This window comes from Bradysia coprophila, unplaced genomic scaffold (assembly GCF_014529535.1).
Source record: "Bradysia coprophila strain Holo2 unplaced genomic scaffold, BU_Bcop_v1 contig_24, whole genome shotgun sequence".
NCBI lineage: Eukaryota > Metazoa > Arthropoda > Insecta > Diptera > Sciaridae > Bradysia > Bradysia coprophila.
In genome coordinates this window covers 7,087,158-7,108,030 of record NW_023503501.1, presented here as the reverse complement: position 1 = coordinate 7,108,030, position 20,873 = coordinate 7,087,158, and the positions used below count along the sequence as shown (strand labels likewise).

At 36.5% G+C, this 20,873-nt stretch overlaps 4 protein-coding genes across 9 annotated transcripts; all 4 read right to left on the bottom strand.

Moving 5' to 3' along the window:
• Window positions 1–845: 845 nt before the first annotated feature.
• Window positions 846–2,130, bottom strand: LOC119077718 (dehydrogenase/reductase SDR family member 7-like). The gene is made up of 5 exons (XM_037185000.1): window positions 2,007–2,130; window positions 1,842–1,935; window positions 1,381–1,792; window positions 1,033–1,313; window positions 846–974 (listed from the first exon to the last, which is right to left on the bottom strand). The coding sequence occupies exons 1-5, from the start codon at window positions 2,128–2,130 to the stop codon at window positions 911–913; spliced, it is 975 nt and encodes a 324-aa protein (XP_037040895.1). The 3' UTR covers window positions 846–910.
• Window positions 2,131–3,302: 1,172 nt separating this feature from the next.
• On the bottom strand, window positions 3,303–4,712 carry LOC119077696 (dehydrogenase/reductase SDR family member 7-like). Its single transcript, XM_037184968.1, has 6 exons — window positions 4,529–4,712; window positions 4,364–4,457; window positions 3,903–4,314; window positions 3,555–3,835; window positions 3,424–3,496; window positions 3,303–3,387 (listed from the first exon to the last, which is right to left on the bottom strand). The coding sequence occupies exons 1-5, from the start codon at window positions 4,674–4,676 to the stop codon at window positions 3,433–3,435; spliced, it is 999 nt and encodes a 332-aa protein (XP_037040863.1). The 5' UTR covers window positions 4,677–4,712; the 3' UTR covers window positions 3,303–3,387; window positions 3,424–3,432.
• Window positions 4,713–6,871: 2,159 nt separating this feature from the next.
• On the bottom strand, window positions 6,872–8,339 carry LOC119077697 (dehydrogenase/reductase SDR family member 7-like). Of its 2 annotated transcripts, XM_037184970.1 has the most exons (6): window positions 8,094–8,338; window positions 7,936–8,029; window positions 7,472–7,877; window positions 7,124–7,404; window positions 6,993–7,065; window positions 6,872–6,956 (listed from the first exon to the last, which is right to left on the bottom strand). In XM_037184970.1, the coding sequence occupies exons 1-5, from the start codon at window positions 8,215–8,217 to the stop codon at window positions 7,002–7,004; spliced, it is 969 nt and encodes a 322-aa protein (XP_037040865.1). In that variant the 5' UTR covers window positions 8,218–8,338; the 3' UTR covers window positions 6,872–6,956; window positions 6,993–7,001. The 2 variants fall into 2 exon arrangements, with proteins under 2 accessions (XP_037040865.1, XP_037040864.1); XM_037184969.1 differs by having other exon boundaries at window positions 6,872–7,065; window positions 8,094–8,339.
• Window positions 8,340–11,984: 3,645 nt separating this feature from the next.
• On the bottom strand, window positions 11,985–18,188 carry LOC119077680 (cytochrome P450 4d1-like). 5 transcript variants are annotated; one of them, XM_037184938.1, is made up of 8 exons: window positions 15,823–16,238; window positions 15,705–15,759; window positions 15,539–15,645; window positions 13,269–13,615; window positions 12,876–13,197; window positions 12,565–12,805; window positions 12,331–12,507; window positions 11,985–12,272 (listed from the first exon to the last, which is right to left on the bottom strand). In XM_037184938.1, exons 1-8 carry the CDS (start codon window positions 15,913–15,915, stop codon window positions 12,097–12,099), a joined length of 1,518 nt encoding a protein of 505 aa, XP_037040833.1. In that variant the 5' UTR covers window positions 15,916–16,238; the 3' UTR covers window positions 11,985–12,096. The 5 variants fall into 5 exon arrangements, with proteins under 5 accessions (XP_037040833.1, XP_037040831.1, XP_037040832.1 ...); XM_037184936.1 differs by having other exon boundaries at window positions 11,987–12,272; window positions 15,539–15,666; window positions 15,823–15,995; XM_037184937.1 differs by lacking the exons at window positions 15,539–15,645; window positions 15,705–15,759; window positions 15,823–16,238 and adding exons at window positions 17,705–17,811; window positions 17,868–18,188 and having other exon boundaries at window positions 11,987–12,272.
• Window positions 18,189–20,873: the final 2,685 nt, after the last annotated feature.

The following is a 20,873-nucleotide window of genomic DNA, read 5'->3' as shown; positions in this document are numbered from 1 at the left end:
TGTATCATGAGAGTACGTGAAGAAACTCGGAAATTCAGTCCCTAACTTTTCGATTTAAGGAAAATCTTCATCGTAAAATTGGAGTGAAAAAACTTGAGGTGTATTTAATAAACTATTTTTTTATTTTCAAATTCAACGTACGTTTGTCAGGAAGCTCACTACACTAAGCTTAAGACAAAGATTTTTTTAAACAATTTTTTGTCATAAAATTAAAGTTAATTAACCGATGTCTATGCAATATAGATTACCGGTTATTTACCGGTAAATTTACTCAAAAATTTCGGTAATACTGTTTACCGGTTTTTAAATATGCGACGGTAATTGCATTCACTAGGTAGGATAGTGGGCTGTTTTCGAAAGACAGGTTGAACTAATCTTTGTCCACTGAAATGTTCATATGAATGAGACGTATCGTCCACCATATGGTAAAATGTTCACATTTGAAGTCATATTTTAGAATTATAATTGCGTATGTCAATGTAGGGATATTTATAACAACAATAAAACTACTATGATGGATACTCCCCCTTGAAACTCAATTATAGGAAACATGTGCTTCAATCGACAATTCTCATTTCTTAAGGTCAAGATTTGACAACAAAATGTTAATGTAGTTTAAGAAAGAGCTTCGCCTCTGAACGGCAAGCGATATTTTGTCGCCAAGTAACGAACATTTACAACGATCACTGCCCAGTGCCCAACCATGCATGCTATGATATGAATTTCTTGTTTTACATAAAAATCGTCTCTACTCTGAATCTGTGCGAGGCATCAATGAAAAGACCTTCCCGTACAAAGTAACTTAAATTTATTCCATACCTTGATTACAAAAAGGAAATCACAATTTTTCAAATTACTTTTCTCACTTGCTGATATTTGTAGGAATCTCGATCTGAACACAAATTATTGACTAGACCTTCTGTTCTGGATCTCTGATCTTAGACATGGCTCCATTACCCGCTAACTTCAGGATGCTGTAAATCAACGACTTTCAATCTCATTCAATTGATATGTGCACACAACAAAACTTACAGCAATTTCAAATTGGGACAGTACATGCTGACATAAGCAAGAAACGGAACTGGAAACGGTCCAACAAAACTGGTGTTCAATTTGTTTGCAATGCTTGTTGCCATTAAAAATGCGCACCGTTCCGAGCTCATTCGTTTGCTACTTGCTTCAGCTTTGCCTCCATAAACTTCTGTTGTTTTATCTGTGAATGCTGTTTTGAGGAAATCGGTTGTTGTGGGTCCTGGACAGAAAAGAGTAACATTGAAATCAGGTATCTCAAGCTTTAAGCTGTCGAAGTAGCCCTGCAGAACAAAGTGTTCGTTATCTTATTCGATCAAAAATTTGATTTTAATATGAAGATAGACTCACATGAATGGCATGTTTAGCGCCAACATAGCTGCACGAGTTGGGAACTCCGATCAAACCCGCCGTACTAGACGTAACCGCAATGTGTCCTTCCAATGAATGCTTCTCCACATGCCTGATGTAAATTCTGGATAGATTCACAACGGAAAAGACATCCAAATCGAACAATTCCCGATCGACCTGTAGGTCAATATTCTGCCAAAGAGCGCGTTGAGATCGTCCTGCATTGTTAACCAACACATCGACTCGACCGAAATGCTTGATGACTTGATCGAAATAGTCCTGATGTTTGTCGGTCTGTAGCATGTCCATTTTCAGTACGAAAATATCGTCCGGCTTCAGTGATGATTCTGATTCTTTTAAACATTCCGATTTGACTTTGTCCAATTCATCTTCACGGCGGGCTGACAGACATCTACAGGAAATTTGATTGAAAACTATCAAAATCGGCGACATTATCTTACAATTTAACTCCGTGACGAGCCAAAACAATACCCAGGCTTTTTCCGATTCCACTGGATGCACCAGTGATCCACACCACTTTGCCACGTAGAGAATCTGTTTTGATTATGAAATATCGATTTTAAGAAATTCTTCTATCGAGCACCAGTGCGTGTAAATTGTCATACCGATCGGTTTGCCTATTTTTCCGCAGATGAACAACTCAATATCGCAGTCTAAACATATCCACAGGAAAATGTTAACAATAAAGTACAGAAACACGATTAATCCCAGGAGTTCAAAGAAACCCATTTTTTTCTGTATCACTCACGATCTCACATGCAGTGCAGATAAATAATGGATCAATTCCCTCTCAACCAGATGTCGCACTGTTCAAGTTTTGTTCCTGAATTCATTTGACAAGCACAAATGTGCGGCACAGTGCGTCATATCTGTCTATATGGTTTACAGGTGAATTACTTTCATGCACACTGCACTGAACACACAACGAATCTATATAGTGCGCTGTTACCAATACCCTGGCTGTACTTTTAGTGTCAGTTTCAGCTGATAATCCAGAACAGAGGGTGATTCGAAAAAAAAAGAATTTATAAATAAATCGGAATGACGAGATTTCAGTATCCGATTTAGTCGAATATAAAGTGAAATCCTCGCTTTAATAAACTTTGGTTATGGTCGTGTGAACCTTTTCATGCTTTCATGCCTGTTTTGGGTGGGTAATGAAGTGGTTCTTCATCACACGAGCTTTACTTTTAATCACTCGTTTGGTACCATGTTCAGAAAGATCTTCCCTTGACTAAAGTTTGAACCGTCTCCACCAAAGCCAAATGCTTAAAGGTCAACACCTAACCATTAGGATGTATATAGATTATTGATGTATAGTCGCAGAGAAAACTTTTGTTTGCGTATGAATGCAGACTTGATCGTCATTGAAGAAACTATTTTTTTCCCGGCAAATTTCATGGCTGAGTAAAGTAAACCAGGCAATAGAGCTTGATTTGACTCCCTAAACTGCATCGATGGACTTAAAAACGATCGGTGTAGAAATGATGATCAAATGACTCTCATTACGCTCACCCGCTGCAGTGTTTTTCTAAAACATTAAACCGTTTCCGATGAATGGTAGCGGAAGGTTAAAGGTTAAAAATAAAAAAAAAAACAAATTAAGATACAAAAATAATGTTTGCCATACGGGCCAGGCATTTTTAGCCCAAGATAACATTTCCGAAAGTAGATGTAACATGCGAAAAAGATCAGCAATATTGTCACAACGATACTGTGCTTAATGTAGTTTAAGAAAGAGCTTCGCCTCTGAACGGCAAGCGATATTTTGTCGCCAAGTAACGAACATTTACAACGATCACTCCCCGCCCAACCATGCATGCTATGATATGAATATTCTTGTTTTACATAAAAATCGCCTCTACTCTGAATCTGTGCGAGGCATCAATGAAAAGACCTTCCCGTACAAAGTAACTTAAATTTATTCCATTTGTTGCAACCTTGATTACAAAAAGGAAATCACAATTTTTCAAATTACTTTTCTCACTTGCTGATATTTGTAGGAATCTCGATCTGAACACAAATTATTGACTAATCCTTCTTTTCTGGATCTCTGATCTTAGACATGGCTCCTTTACCCGCTAACTTCAGAATGCTGTAAATCAACGACTTTCAATCTCATTCAATTGATATGTGCACACAACAAAACTTACAGCAATTTCAAATTGGGACAGTACATGCTGACATAAGCAAGAAACGGAACTGGAAACGGTCCAACAAAACTGGTGTGCAATTTGTTTGCAATGCTTGTTGCCATCAAAAATGCGCACCGTTCCGAGCTCATTCGTTTGCTACTTGCTTCAGCTTTGCCACCATAAACTTCTGTTGTTTTATCTGTGAATGCTGTTTTGAGGAAATCGGTTGTAGTGGGTCCCGGACAGAAAAGAGTAACATTGAAATCAGGTATCTCAAGCTTTAAGCTGTCGAAGTAGCCCTGCGGAACAAAGTGTTCGTTATCTTATTCGATCAAAATTTTGATTTTAATATGAAGATAGACTCACATGAATGGCATGTTTAGCGCCAACATAGCTGCACGAGTTCGGAACTCCGATCAAACCCGCCGTACTAGACGTAACCGCAATGTGTCCTTCCAATGAATGCTTCTCCACATGCCTGATGTAAATTCTGGATAGATTCACAACGGAAAAGACATCTAAATCGAACAATTCCCGATCGACCTGTAGGTCAATATTCTGCCAAAGAGCGCGTTGAGATCGTCCTGCATTGTTAACCAACACATCGACTCGACCGAAATGCTTGATGACTTGATCGAAATAGTCCTGATGTTTGTCGGTCTGTAGCATGTCCATTTTCAGTACGAAAATATCTTCCGGCTTCAGTGATGATTCTGATTTTTTTAAACATTCCGATTTGACTTTGTCCAATTCATCTTCACGGCGGGCTGACAGACATCTACAGGAAATTTGATTGAAAACTATCAAAATCGGCGACATTATCTTACAATTTAACTCCGTGACGAGCCAAAACAATACCCAGGCTTTTTCCGATTCCACTGGATGCACCAGTGATCCACACCACTTTGCCACGTAGAGAATCTGTTTTGATTATGAAATATCGATTTTAAGAAATTCTTCTATTGAGCACCAGTGCGTGTAAATTGTCATACCGATCGGTTTGCCTATTTTTCCGCAGATGAACAATTCAATATCGCAGTCTAAACATATCGGTAATCGTACAAAATCCGGAGAGTTAAAATCCGGAATTACAAAATCCAGACAAAAAAATCCGGAAGCCTCAAAATCCGGAAGCCTCATAATCTGGAAACTTCAAAATCAGGAAGCTTCAAAATCCTGATCGATGTTAAACTTTACGGATTTCGTCCGGATTTTTTCCGGATAACTTTGACGAAGATGTTAGCTTAGCGAAGATGTTGGAACTTTGCAAAATTCTGAAAACTGCTATTAGTGATAGTATTGAAACTACAGTGTCACATAATTGGCACAGTGGCAGTGAAAATTCAAAAGTCGTCGGAGGTAAATAATACACACTTTCCATAGATTTGTTCCATCCTATAGTATAGTAAAAAAAGAGTTTTAAAAAGACGAAAACGAACGAGAGCATCCACAGACGCAAACATAACCACAGCAACATTCATTCATTAAAACGTAAATGCGAGGTTGTGTTGTTTCTCTGTGGATGACGATTGACATTTTCAACGACCTTGTTCCTATTGTTGCAATTATTGCAATTTTTTAGAATCACATTTGTCAATGTACACAGGGATTTAATTCGGTGTATACTCTAGGCTTACGGATACCATTCAACAATCTTCTACAGAACTGTCACTCTTCCATCTTCACGTAGAGATCTGATAGTATAACTGTTGAGCAAAGAGAGAGCTATTTCGACCTCGGAAGTTTTGCGAAAAAGTTCTAAAAAATGGCGTCCAAAACTGTAAATCCTCATCCACCTGAGTAGGACCCGTCATTTCTAGATATTTGTTTGATAAAAATTATAGATTTTTTTTTTGCTGAGATATGGTTTTCGCTGCAGGAAAAGAAAACGTACTAAAACGTGAAATGCTGTCAAGAGTTGACAGAAGGGATAAGCAAAATAAATACAGAAAAGGCATAAAATATGGACGCTACCAACTGTAATTGACACAGTTGCATTGACAATTGAATATTGTAATTTCAAGTGGGAAAATATAAAAAGTTGCTTCTGGTTATTCTTGAAATATATTTTTTAATTGCTAGGTTTGGTTTAGTAGTTAATGGATGAAATCAGCGCCGCAGGCCTTGAAATAAATAGAAAAATAAAAAAGCGGGGTCGAGGGGCGGCAGCCCCCGCTGAGGGGGTCAAGGGGGAGAATCCCCCCTTGAAGGTTCAATGACACTTTGTCCGGGTGTTTTTGATGTGTCTGAAGTTAGCTTAGTACAGATTTTTTATGATGAATTAGGTACAACCATTACAACTGTTATAATTGTCACAACTTTATGGACTTATTCTATTTCTATAAAGAAAAGAGTTGTACCTTCTAGATACAGCTTTTTCCTTCCATCCTGATTGTTGTACCGAGTCGGTGCAGGCACATGTGCTTTTGCACCAAATTTAACCTGGATTTTGTAATTCGGTATTTTGAAGCATCTAGATTTTGAGGTTTCCGGATTCTGAGGCTTCCGGATTTTGAAGCCTCCGGATTTTTTTGTCTGGATTTTGTAATTCCGGATTTTAGTTCTCCGGATTTTGTAGGGGAGCCCCGATTTAGTCGAATATAAAGTGAAATCCTCGCTTTAATAAACTTTGGTTATGGTCGTGTGAACCTTTTCATGCTTTCATGCCTGTTTTGGGTGGGTAATGAAGTGGTTCTTCATCACTCGAGCTTTACTTTTAATCACTCGTTTGGTACCATGTTCAAAAAGATCTTCCCTTGACTAAAGTTTGAACCGTCTCCACCAAAGCCAAATGCTTAAAGGTCAACACCTAACCATTAGGATGTATAGATTATTGATGTATAGTCGCAGAGAAAACTTTTGTTTGCGTATGAATGCAGACTTGATCGTCATTGAAGAAACTATTTTTTTCCCGGCAAATTTCATGGCTGAGTAAAGTAAACCAGGCAATAGAGCTTGATTTGACTCCCTAAACTGCATCGATGGACTTAAAAACGATCGGTGTAGAAATGATGATCAAATGACTCTCATTACGCTCACCCGCTGCAGTGTTTTTCTAAAACATTAAACCGTTTCCGATGAATGGTAGCGGAAGGTTAAAGGTTAAAGGTTAAAAAAAAAACAATATTGTCACAACGATGAACAACATTATACTGTGCTTAATGTAGTTTAAGAAAGAGCTTTGCCTCTGAACGGCAAGCGATATTTTGTCGCCAAGTAACGAACACTTACAACGATCACTGCCCAACCATGCATGCTATGATATGAATATTCTTGTTTTACATAAAAATCGCCTCTACTCTGAATCTGTGCGAGGCATCAATGAAAAGACCTTCCCGTACAAAGTAACTTAAATTTATTCCATTTGTTGCAACCTTGATTACAAAAAGGAAATCACAATTTTTCAAATTACTTTTCTCACTTGCTGATATTTGTAAGAATCTCGATCTGAACACAAATTATTGACTAATCCTTCTTTTCTGGATCTCTGATCTTAGACATGGCTCCTTTACCCGCTAACTTCAGGATGCTGTAAATCAACGACTTTCAATCTCATTCAATTGATATGTGCACACAACAAAACTTACAGCAATTTCAAATTGGGACAGTACATGCTGACATAAGCAAGAAACGGAACTGGAAACGGTCCAACAAAACTGGTGTTCAATTTGTTTGCAATGCTTGTTGCCATTAAAAATGCGCACCGTTCCGAGCTCATTCGTTTGCTACTTGCTTCAGCTTTGCCTCCATAAACTTCCGTCGTTTTATCTGTGAATGCTGTTTTGAGGAAATCGGTTGTAGTGGGTCCCGGACAGAAAAGAGTAACATTGAAATCAGGTATCTCAAGCTTTAAGCTGTCGAAGTAGCCCTGCGGAACAAAGTGTTCGTTATCTTATTCGATCAAAATTTTGATTTTAATATGAAGATAGACTCACATGAATGGCATGTTTAGCGCCAACATAGCTGCACGAGTTCGGAACTCCGATCAAACCCGCCGTACTAGACGTGACCGCAATGTGTCCTTCCAATGAATGCTTCTCCACATGCCTGATGTAAATTCTGGATAGATTCACAACGGAAAAGACATCCAAATCGAACAATTCCCGATCGACCTGTAGGTCAATATTCTGCCAAAGAGCGCGTTGAGATCGTCCTGCATTGTTAACCAATACATCGACTCGACCGAAATGCTTGATGACTTGATCGAAATAGTCCTGATGTTTGTCGGTCTGTAGCATGTCCATTTTCAGTACGAAAATATCGTCCGGCTTCAGTGATGATTCCTTTAAACATTCCGATTTGACTTTGTCCAACTCATCTTCACGGCGGGCTGACAGACATCTATGTGAAATTTGATTAAAAACTGTTCATTCTATCAAAATCGGCGACATTATCTTACAATTTAACTCCGTGACGAGCCAAAACAATACCCAGGCTTTTTCCGATTCCACTGGACGCACCAGTGATCCACACCACTTTGCCACGTAAAGAATCTGTTTTGATTATGAATTTTAAGAAATTCTTCTATTGAACAACAGTGCGTGTAAATTGTCGTACCGATCGGTTTGCCTATCTTTTCGCAGATGAACAACTCAATATCAGAGTCTAAATATATCCACAGGAAAATGTTAACGATAAAGTACAGAAACACGATTAATCCCAGGAGTTCAAAGAAACCCATTTTTTCTGTATCACTTCACGATCTCACATGCAGATAAATAATTGATCAATTCACAGGTGAATTACTTTCATGCACACTGCACTGAGCACACAACGAATCTATACAGTTCGCTGTACTTATACTGTCAGTTTCAGCTGATAATCCAGGTCAGAGGGTGATTCGAAAAAAAAGAATTTATAAATAAATCGAAGAGACGAGATTCAAGTATCCGATTATTCTAATATAAAGTGAAATTTTTGAGTGATATTACAGTGGTGAAAGCCCTAGCCAGAATAGTTCAAGTTTTTGGAAGAAATCTTCCTTCTGCAATTGAAAATATTGATTTTGTCCTGGCTTTCGTAACTTAATGACCACACGGTTCACATAGCACATAGCATATCGGTATGTTATAATCATGACTTGGTTATGGTCGTGTGTTTTATCTCATTTATTTTTGAAAAATTAAATTTAAATTTGATTATTGTTCATGATGGTGTTGAACAATCTGCAGGGAGATAAAATTCAATTTGATTATCTGATATGGAAGGTATACTTTGCTTTTTATATTTTTTCAAATTCACTGGGTTATAATTGGTAGATTAGCATTACTCCCAGCATTAACATTGAAAATGTTGTATGTTGTAAAAATGACTGTATGAGTTGAAGTAGTCGATTTAAACAGACTCGAACGGTGGGTATTATCACCAAAGGCCTTCTCTGACGCTTTTTTAATTTAGAGTTAATGCTAGGAGAAGTGCTTGGCCAGTAGGTCTGTTCCAAGGCCATACGAATTGTCAAATTTCATCCATAGACAACATAACCTAAACAATTTCTCATGAAAAATGAGCTGCCGAAATTAGAGCGAAGCAGCTTCAATACGTAAATTTCTTTGAAAGCTGTCAGTATAAGTATTAGGGAAGGGATTTCGGTATAAACGGTTTCGGTAATACCGGGATACCGAATACCGGTTTTAGAATTTTGAATACCGGTTTTTACTGAAGTTTAAAATTATTTGAAAATTGTAGTTTTTTACATCAAAAACTTTGGGAATAAATAAAGGAAATAGTAAAATTTCAAGAAATAAATCGGCATCAAATTGGAACTTAAACCTTATTTAGTCTTTGCAGTTACATAAAAGGCTTGGGTTAAAACTTAAAACTGACTGACCTTCTAAATTCCAACGACTGAGGAGTGAGATAAATCTCCTAATGACTTATGAATTTTTTCTTTAAACCCTTGATTTCCACGTTAGAGTTAGAGTAGCACAAATTAAATTATTTTAAACAATACAAACACTTGTAGTACAATGCAGAAAATTCAGCGTCATTTTCGAAATATCTCTTCTGAATTACTACTCCAATTCCAAAGAATTCCAGTCCATATGATATGAGTGAAAATCGAGAAAAATCCTTGCTTTAAAATCGACTGAATTTTGGCGATCCACTAAAAGTACATTGTCAAAATTTTCAGGTGATAACAATTTCGAAATTTCCAATTTTTTAGATGAGCCCGATAGATGCAGGAGATACCAGTATGAAGTAACTTCAGTGAATTTGTACAAGATAAACATAAATAAATGAAAAAGAATAGTTTCGTCACCTAGGAAAGTTATGAATTTTTGTGGACTCATTCTGTTTTGATCTATGAACCATTGCACGACCCTAAACTTGGCATATTTTCGGTAGCGGTACTTCAAAACAGCAATGCGAATTCAGCCAAGAAAAAGTTTTTGACAAATTAATGTGGTGAATGAAAAAGCTAAGATCCTGCTTCGAGAGGTCTTCTGGGTCTTCAAAATGCGCCTCCTCGTGTGCCTAGTATGGTTGTGATCACAACATTTATGTGATCTTATGTCTTTTTGAATCACATAATTAAGTCTTAGTGGGTATATCGTGAAATTTTATGAAGAAAGTAAGATTATATGAAATACCGAAATTACCGGTAATACCGGTATTACATGGTCTGGTATTACCGAAAACCGGTTTCGTCAAAACGTTCCGGTTTTCCTTTCCCTAATAAGTATACGGCGCCTCAAAATTTTTGCAAAAAAGAAAGGTTATGTCGTCTGTGGATGAAATCGTCGTGGTTCGAGTTGTCAAAGTTCGCGGTTACAGTTATTTGGAACAAACCTGTAGTGAACCTGACACGTTCGAAATCTAAACGAACGTCCACGCTATCTATAGGCAAAGGTGACGTACGATATAATAGTTATTTATGCAACTGGTTGCGAAAAGTAGGTGCTTTTTTATGCCATCGAGTGACAAATGCGTTAGATGTATTAGATGTATTAGATGCTATATATGCCTATGACCTCGGGTGCCTAAAAAACCATTTATCACTGAGTAACATACAGTGTTTTTCTCAAAAAATCCAACGAAAATTTTCGTCACTGAGTTTGTTTATGCATAATCGTTGTGAAAAGTGAGCGTTTTCATGCTTTCATACCTGTTTTGAATGGTATATGAAGTGGTCTTTCATCACTCGAATTTTACTTTTAATCACTCGTTTGGAACCATGTTCATAACGATCTTGCCTTCACTGAAGTTTGAACCGTCTACACCAAAGCCAAATGCTTAAAAATCAACACCTATCCATTAGGCTATTGAGATTTGTAATCGCAGAGATAGTTATTACTTGGTTTAGACGATGTATAGTGAGGGCTACAAGCGAAAATAGCTTAAAAACATCGTCCAAACCAAGTATAAAAAAAAATCTATGCATAGGGAATAATTCGAGAGAAAATTTCCAAAATTGACCTCGATGAAAAGTTTACTTTCGCCCCTCAACATTGACATTTTTCCTCTCGGCTCTCTTAGCAAGCATAAAAATAGCCATTTTTTTCGTGGCAAATTTCGTGGCCGAGAAAAGTAGACAAGGCAGTAAGCATGATTTGACCTGAACTATCTACATAGGCTAATTTTTTGCGAATAAATTATTCAATTTATGTCAGTGTTCATTTGAGTTCATTTGCATACAATGTACTGGGTCCCTTATTTGACGTTTCAAAATTAACCGCTCCTGCCTGGTTTATTTTACTCTGCCGTGCAAATTTGCATAAAATGGTGTATTCAACACGTTGCGAAATTTGGTGTTTTTGTCACACTATAACTTTACATCTAGCGACTATAACTACAACATTTCGCGACTTGATCCATGAATAACTTTGCCTACAGCAAGAATATCACTACAATGTACTCGGTACTTATTGTTAATGATTCACATTATAATGTCTCATTGAGCCTTCCTATTGAAATCAATTTCTTTGCAAACTGTAATCAGAACGTAATATGTTTCTTATTGAATGACCTGCATAAATTGAGTTCACAACAAATTTACACTGTGCGTTTGCATGTGGTGTATAATCGATCATGCCAGTGTTGTCTCGGGTCCAGAGTCTGTTATTTTGACTTTAGCGATCGAGTCGGAAAGAGAGGTTTGAATTTACAGAAATATTTATCTATTTTGAACAGAATCACCAAAGTGCTTCATGGGATTAACGATTAATCAATAGTTATTTTCCTAACGCATGTTAAAAGCTTTTTTAGAGTATGAGAGGTCAGCACGAGCAGGAGGCGAGTTCTGGAATCAAATTCGATGAAAAACATTTTGGCACAAGTTAAGAACAACTTGAGTCGCGATATTTCAACACTACTTAGGACAAATCTACTACTTCATTTGTTTTAACATATTCTTTACGTGTATGACATACGTCATGTTTTAGGATTAAAAAGTATTGATGAGGGAACAGCGTTGGATGATCCATATTCAAAGTATTAGCAAAGATTTATCAGAGTTGTTTAGCACTCGATTTATTGAAGACTCCACACAAATATATACAAAATTTCGAAAATTTCAGTTTTCTTTCTAACAAATTCTTATACTAACCTCAACCTCTATCCCTTAAGAATACATCCTCGGCTTAACGTGAAAATTAATTTTACTTTCTGGAATCAAAATTAGCTCGGCTAATAAAGTTGGATATTCCTTACTGTTTTCGGCCAATGAAATTTCAAAATATCTCAGAACCTTCGATACCAAACTCTTTATTTCCAACACAGCAAACTTTTGTCCAATACCTGTAAAATTGAGAAATTGGCAAACCACAAACAAATACGAGAGGATAAATTCAATTACAGTTTCTTGGGCCAGCTGAGAATGGTATGTAAGAGAAAGGATTATTCTTTTCTGTATTCCTCTCCACTAGAAACCGTTCCGGTGTGAACACTTCGGGATTCACGAATATATTCGGATCATGTCCCATATAATAAATTGGAATGACAACGTTCGTACCCTTCGGTAAGGTGTACTTGCCTACAAAAATGTTGATTGTTATGAATCGCTACAAAATAATAGCCGTCCATAATTCACCTATAACAACTTCTTCCTGAAGTTCTCTGCCAATAAGTGGCACAGAAGGGAAAATTCGCAGTGTCTCTTTGATCACCAAATCAAAGTAGTTCAAATTATTCAAATCGTTCAAAGTTACTGGTTTCGTTACATCGTCTCCTATAACATCTCTGATTTCTTGGAAACATTTCTGTTGCACTTCTGGATATTGTGCAATGCAGTATAGACAAAATGTTATTCCTGACGTTGTTGTGTCGTGACCCTTTGAAACGAATAAGTACAAAGTTAGGCCAAATTTTATGTGTATTGGAACAAGGGACGCTATACGATACCTCAAACATGAACGTATCCACCTCTTCTCGAATGTCCGAATTGCTCAAAGGCTTACCGTTTACGGTTGATTGCAGCAGAATATCTAAGAAAGCCATTTTCCTCTTCATACCGATGGACTCGTCGACACTGTCGCTCTTTTTGTCATTGTGCTCTGAGTTATTTGTTAGAATTGCATTTCTTCTTTCATTAATAACTTTGTCGGTAAAATCGTGTAGAGTCTTCAAGGCTCGCTTTTCTTCACTGTACAAACGACTAAATCGAAACAGGAAGTTTTCACGTAAGAGGACGCTAAACATTCGCATATGAATGATGTGTGCTATTCTGAAAACACAAAGAAAATGTAAGAAAATTTAAAGGCCAAAGAAAAAATGAGCCATGTCGTCATTCCGTACTTCTTAACTGCTAAAACATAATCCGAATTGGAGTTTTGCTGTGCGTTTATTTGCGTGCCCATTGCGGACTCACAAATGACATCCAATGCACACAATGTAACCAAAGGAAACATTTCCACCTCAGTTTTCTGATCATATTTTGCTAGGGTCTCTACCAAAATACGACTCTGAGCATCGAATATTTCCACAAATTGTTCCAAGATTTTAAAATGGAATGCCGGAGTCAGAATTTTCCGGCGCTGAAACCATTTGGAGCCTTTGCTTAGCAGTAATCCATCGTTGAGCCATGGTTTTACATAATTATATTCGCCGGACTTTTCGATGTGTTTTGGACTACTTAAGATGGTCTGGAAAAAAGTACAGTCTCATTGAAAGATGATAAAAGGGAGAAAAGTAATAGTTCTTGCGATTACATTCAGCAACGAAAAGTCGGGGAATATGCACCGATGGACTTAAAAACGATCGGTGTATAAATGATGATCAAATGATTCTCACTGAACCCTAGCAACTTCTTCATTAGACATTCTATAAGCAATGCTACTTACTCACTACGAAACAGCAGTGCTCTAGAAAACTAGTATCGGCCTCAGTCCGAGGATCCAAATTTAATTTTTTTTCAACTACATTCTATTCGGCCTTTGATTACCTTCCAAATGAAACAAAAAATACGAAAAACGGATGAAATTTGCTCGAGTTTTATTCAAAATACACATAGGGCCCTAGTAACGGCCTTAGTCCAAGGACCCAAATTTAATTTTTTTTTCAACAACATTCTATTCGGTGTTCTATTATCTTTCAAATGAAACAAAAATTACGAAAAACGGATGAAATTTACTCGAGTTGTATGTAAAATACGCATAGGGCCCTAGTAGCGGCCTCAGTCCGAGGACCCAATTTTTTTTTTCAACAACATTCTATTCGGTGTTCGATTATCTTTCAAATGAAACAAAAATTACGAAAAACGGATGAAATTTACTCGAGTTGTATGTAAAATACGCATAGGGCCCTAGTAGCGGCCTTAGTCCGAGGACCCAAATTTAATTTTTTTTTCAACAACATTCTATTCGGCCTTTGATTACCTTCCAAATGACACAAAAATTACGAAAAACGAATGAAATTTACTCGAGTTCAATGTAAAATACACTTAGGGCCCTAGTAGTGGCCTTAGTCCAAGGACCCAAATTTAATTTTTTTTCAACAACTTTCTATTCGGCGTTCGATTACCTTCCAAATGAAACAAAAATTACGAAAAACGGATTAAATTTACTTGAGTTCTATGTAAAATACACATAGGGCCCTAGTAGCTTTTCACTTCTAAGGCCCTAACTCACGGTCCACTCACCCGATTTTAAAAAACGTTTTTTTCCTGGATTGGTATTGACAATACATATCATTTGCCGTGTCATTTACATTTCCATCGTTTATTTTGCCATAAATATCACCAAAAGACCTTAAATCACTTAGGTGGCCCTAACTCACGAAGGGCCGACCCGAATATGCCCATCTTCGAACTTAGCCTCACTATTTTGACTATCTTTCAGGGAAAAAAAAAATTTTTGAAATCGGATTTGATTTACTCAAGATATCGACGTGACGGACAGACGGACAGACGGCCCAAATTTTTATTGCGGATTCGTCATCTATGAACATAGGCAAACACTTTGCCCTTACCGTCTGCTTCGAATTCCATCAATTACACACGGCATCGTAATCCTATAAGCCCCTTCGTACTTCGTACGGGGCTAAAAAGAAGAAGAGTCTCACAATTTTGATATATAAGCAGTGACACGGTCTAAACGCAGTCTTAAGCCAAAATTATGTGATGTATACGTGCTTTGAACAGTTTTTAAAAATTTTGAACCTTTTTTGGATTCCATTAGGAAAGTGAAACTTGAAGCTCTCTAAAACCAAAGACACAAATGTTGTTTTGCGGTAAGTCGGGGCTATCCTTAAATGACGTCTACTTTGAGACGAGAGGGAGTAATGGTAAAGGTGTAGGAAAATGGTGAACGATTGGGAAGTGGGTCTAAGCCTCTGCAAAAACAGTTTAAGTAATTTATGGACGCCACCTATCAATTAGATTAGTCGTTTTATTATTGCCACTACATTGTAGTGACTACAAGTTCAAAGTAAATTGTCATTCCAATTAAGTACACACCGAAGTGGAACGATTTACTGCGCGTAAACTGCATCACTAATTCAAGATCAATGTGCAACGTTGTTTCTACTAGACACAAAATATGCGTATATGTTGCATCTTTGAAACTTACTTCGACCACAGATGCATCAGACAATAACGCATGAAAATCGGCTGCCAGCCAAACCCCAACAATACCACCATAAGTACGTTTGAGACGTCCGACCAATTCGAAATTTTCTTTAAAAATTTGAAATTTTTTATTGAAAAAAATAAATAAAGTTTCCCAGTGCGCTCACCCGCTGCAGTGTTATTCAAAAACATCAAACCGTTTCCGATGAGTGGTAGGGGCATCTGATGTTAAATATTAAAAATCAGAGAAACCAAATTAAAAAACAAAAATAATGTCTGCCATACCGGGCCAGGCATTTTCAACGCAAGATAACATTTCCGAAAGTCGATGAAATAGGCGAAAAATATCAACCATATTGTCACAACGATGAACAACATTATACTGTGATTTTGAATTAATTGGACCGAAAACAATGCGAATGTTATATTGAAATGTGATGAATCACCCGTGGGGTCATTCGAAATGATAACAGATTATTTTGCTATCAGCGAAAAGTTGAGCTCGTCGAATTTGTCAACGAACTCCGAACAACTCAACTGTTTACTATAAATAATGTTCGCGAACAGTGTTGTTCTATACTCTAACAAATGTCGATTAAAACTGAGAACAAATTGTTTTAAAACAGTCCCAAGTAAATTGAATTAAACTCAAGGCTCGCGCATACAACAACTTCGATAGCTAAGCTATTCAATTTCGGAGAGTCTATCACATCGTTTAGAACTGTTGCACGCATATAACCTGTTAGTTCAGCTTGTGCTCACAAATTTTTTAGCATTTGAATGGATCCATTCGCTGATTAGTTTCAATTTCAGTATGACTAATCCAAATATCTATACCTAACGAGTCGGTTTCATTTTCATTTTCATTTTCAAAACATATGCTGTACTGGCTGTACTGTACTTTGCAAACTTGGTAGTGAATTTTGTGGTAATGGTTGTAATGCTTCTTCATGCATTGTATGAGTGAGATAGGACTCATAGGTGCCTGTTTTTAATGCATTAACAAAGTAAAGTGGTTGGGATTAACAACTCATATATTAATTCCAACTTCCAACCGCTTTACTTTAATTTGGTAACCAATCTTGAATAAAAAAACGAGTTTTCTTATCTTCAGAAGCCAAATTATTGATTCGAAATAACGTTTTTATCTCTTTAAGTGGACACACGAGCTACACTCACACATAAATCTGGAAACATTACTTGATGTGAAAGATTTTTGTTATTTTAACTCAATTCATCGCACATAGGTTGTCAGCAGGGACTACTTTTGGGAAAGATTTTTCCCATATTTTCTTACAGTCAGAGACCGTGAAGTTTCAGCATGAACCTCCTTCAGCTGTTTTTCAGCTGATCCACATTATCAAAACTGTTTATACGTCTTTATGCGGTTCTACCACTACCACTACCGTGCGTGTAGCAGCTTCAAAGGTATAAACCAGTCTGCAATTGTTTTGTTAACCGGTTTGTAACTTTTGTATGCGGTAGAGCAGAAGTATAAACAGTTTTGATTGTGTGTGTGGATCAGCTGAAAAACAGCTGAAGCAAATTCATGCTGAGATTTAACTGTCACTGACTGTACATTCTCCTAAAACATAATTTCGGGAAAATGTGGGAAATTCTTTTCCTAAAAATAGTCCCTGGTTGTTAGTCAATGATGTAACGTACATTTAAAACAATTAATTCTAATGTCTTCAAAGTCAGGGTCATCCATATTGTATGCAGTGATGGAACCGAGGATGGAACTATATAATAATTATGAGCAATCATACACTTTCTAAGTCTTTTGACAGACTACACATATGCTTGGTAACACATAGTCTATAACTTCTTTTGATTTGATAACACAACAATTGTTCGTCAATGAAACAACTTCAAAACATTATACATTTCATTCTATATCCTCCAATCTTCCCATATTAACAGCTTGGTAGTCTTGATTGCTAAACATGTTCAACGTTTTGTGTGGTTGTTGAACTTTACTGTCTGGTTCAATGTGAAATGCTGAGTGAAGGTAGCTTGCAATATGGGTTAAATGAAAACGAGTTGCATTTTAATTTTAACATTAGGTTGCTTGACGTAATGCTTACAAGAACTTCATTTTTTTTTTAAATAAAAGAAAGATAAGGGTTGCACTCCATACTTGACACCCTCTATGTGGTGTACTTACCTCAAGGTATTTCGGATTTTTAATTATAGCTAACAAACTTGGACCGAGCCAAATTCTAGCCACATCTCCATAATCGTTGACCAATTGCCCAACGATTTGAAAGTTCTCTAGCAATAAAATTTCGCTAAGCACATGATCAAAATTGAAAGATGGGTCCATTTACCAGCTGAAGACTTATTGAAAAACAGTAAACCGTTTCCGATAATTGGCAGTGGAATCGGTCCCGGTAATCGCAACGAATAAAATATTTTTCGAATATTAGTTGTGAGTAACAGAAGTAACAAAATTCCGCCGACGAAAAGCGTTTCAATGACAAAAGACATTGTTACACATGCAATAAATGAATTTAACGAAAAAAATATAAATAAATTCAAACAAAGAAAGAAACACTCGTCTTGCAGTAATTGTTTGTTTTTAAACGGTTGCTGATATACTGAGGGGAGCACATTATACGAAAAACGAAAACCTGAAGTTTATACCGATTAAATAATGACCAATCACTGGCACATATCAAAACGAACGAAATTTTCGATAAACGAATAATTTGCTGTGGCAATTATTTTTATTTATTTATTGGACGTATTTATATTCTCACAAGCATGTATACAGCACAGAATAGGGCTATTCCCTCCATTTGGGATATACTGTACGTTATCGGGTATATTGTGGTTATCGAGCATTAATCGTGTTGGCATGACAACTGGCCATCTAAAAAATAATTGCATTTTGACTCGACAAATTTTGGTAGAACAACACGATTTTGTATCGCATGATCTTTGGACTCTGATAAGTTTTATTGTCTGTCCTATGCGAAAGTTGACCATTACATACCATTTGAGTGTCCCATGCGAAAATGATCCATTACATGCAGACATTTTCGCTTAATTTTACGTGATACAGTATCACAATACTCCGAAACTCACTCGTGTGTTTTTTGAGGAACAAACAGAGGTCTGACAGATACACATGTTACTTTGTTTACAAGCCAGGGCCTTGCTCAAAAAAGCCCTTCGAACGTTGTATGAATAAAATTTGTAAAAAGCCCTTCATTGCATTTTATCCATACAAAATCGAATGGTCATAGGGCCAGGCCGAGCTTGACAAAGTTGTTACCTCATGTAATGAATTACTTTCACAGTATCGAATCTAATCTACTATTTCAATCGGATCATTATACTTTACTGGAGATCATGCGCTTGAAATGAAGGCAATACAACTAATATGTTGTTGAGTATACTTTCTGTTGGTACTTTAGAGGAGTCTTTCGACCTTCTTTTAAAACGTGATGTGGTGATGTCATTAATAAGAACAATAGTTATTTGTGTCAAAGAGTGATAATTGCTGTTGTAGACACCACTAAATGTTCAGGCTGAGTGTGAAAATACCCATCGTGTGCCAAAAAAAGCACCGAATTGAAATCAACGTTTTTCTCAAAAAAAAACTTTTCGTCAAATTGATATCAACATTTATCCGGTAATTCGATTAATGGTGACGGAAAGTAATTAGAATCAGAGTTACTTCTTTGGAGTAATAACCAGCAAGCATATATTACACGTGTGGTGTGGTATACTATGTGAGCATTGATATGTAAATGAACTTTCAGTATAAGGCAGTCAACTGGTATACCGTATAATATAATCGAAAAGCAATATTCCGTTTATGTGTGGCATGTTGCAATTTATATTCGATGCACTGGATATAAATTGGTTTCAAATCGGACAATAAAATATGTAAATTGGGGGTTCATGCGTGTGGTTGGGATATTAGGTTTTGTGTGAATTCAATCAGGCAAATGATTAAAATGAAAATGAGCTTCTGTGTCGAGTTCCATATATAGAGCATGTCTTTGAGGATGTAAAACAGACAATAATGCACGAAGTATACACGCGACCTTGCGCATGAGTTCATATACAATGTGCTGATATTTTTCTTTATTTAGACATGTGTGTGAGCAATGCAATGTGTATTTAATTGGCTAAATTTAGAGTATTTCATAAAAAAGATACATTTTTATAACAAAAAAGACACAGCAAACTGGTCTGAAATAATCTGTAGGCAGGATGGGCGTCGTTGGTTCCAAACAAATATTACCCCAAATTACAGTGTTTGGTAAACCTAATATTCGAGGAATAAAAATTACAATAAAAAATTGGCAATAACTGCACCAGTTGGTGCACAAGCATTAACAAAAGGAATTTAAGTAGGGTAGCCAGTTCATGGTCGCATATATCGCAAAAATGTATGCGAGTAGAAGCCCCGGGAAAATGAAACTAAATGAGAATTGTACAGACTCTAACGTGAAAAGAATCATTTATATGGAAGAAAAATCAAACCCATACTCATAGGTTGTCGCTGAAACAATGCCCTTTGTTAAATTGACACCAAAAATTCACCACAGAATTTGAGTTTTTCTCAAAGTTCAGAAAGACCCAGGAAAATGTGTTAAAAGTGAAGCACTATCATTTAACTTAAACTTTATTTTTTATTTGTCCATAAGGCTTTTGATGAGGAACACAACAAATGAATTGAGATTGTTCCAGCAAAAGTATTCCTTATTTCTGCTAAATAATGTAGGGGATACTATCAATTCATAAAACAATTAAAAAAAAGGAAAAACAGACAATTTTCCAACTGATTAGTTTTGCTGCACAGATTCTAGATGCAACGATCCAGAAGCATGCGCTCGTATACCCAAGAAAAAATTTATTTTTTGTAGGCGATTTCTGTCTTTTTGAATATCCTCACGTTCATTGTCAAAAAATTTCTTTTAACGTGCAAGCAAATCCGATTTTTAACCTGAAAATAATGAAAAAGAAAATTCTTGCACCTGCATAACAAATCAAAAATGAAAATCAAAATTTGAATTTCATCCTACATTTGATTACAAAAATTGAACCAGAAATAAAAGACCCTCTCATTACCTAATTCAAAAATATGACAAACAATAACAAATTTAAGTTACGAGAGACGTATCCACTTTCCCTAAGCAATCTACAATACCCACTACAGATGATGATTTTACATACACTAACACAAGGTTCAATTTTGTGACTATGTACGGCATTTTGTGAACTGTGAGGTTTTCTCACCGTAATAAGATCACAAAGTCACCTCCACTGAACCTAGCCAAATATGATTTTTTGTAGAAAAATTAATTATTGTAATCGAA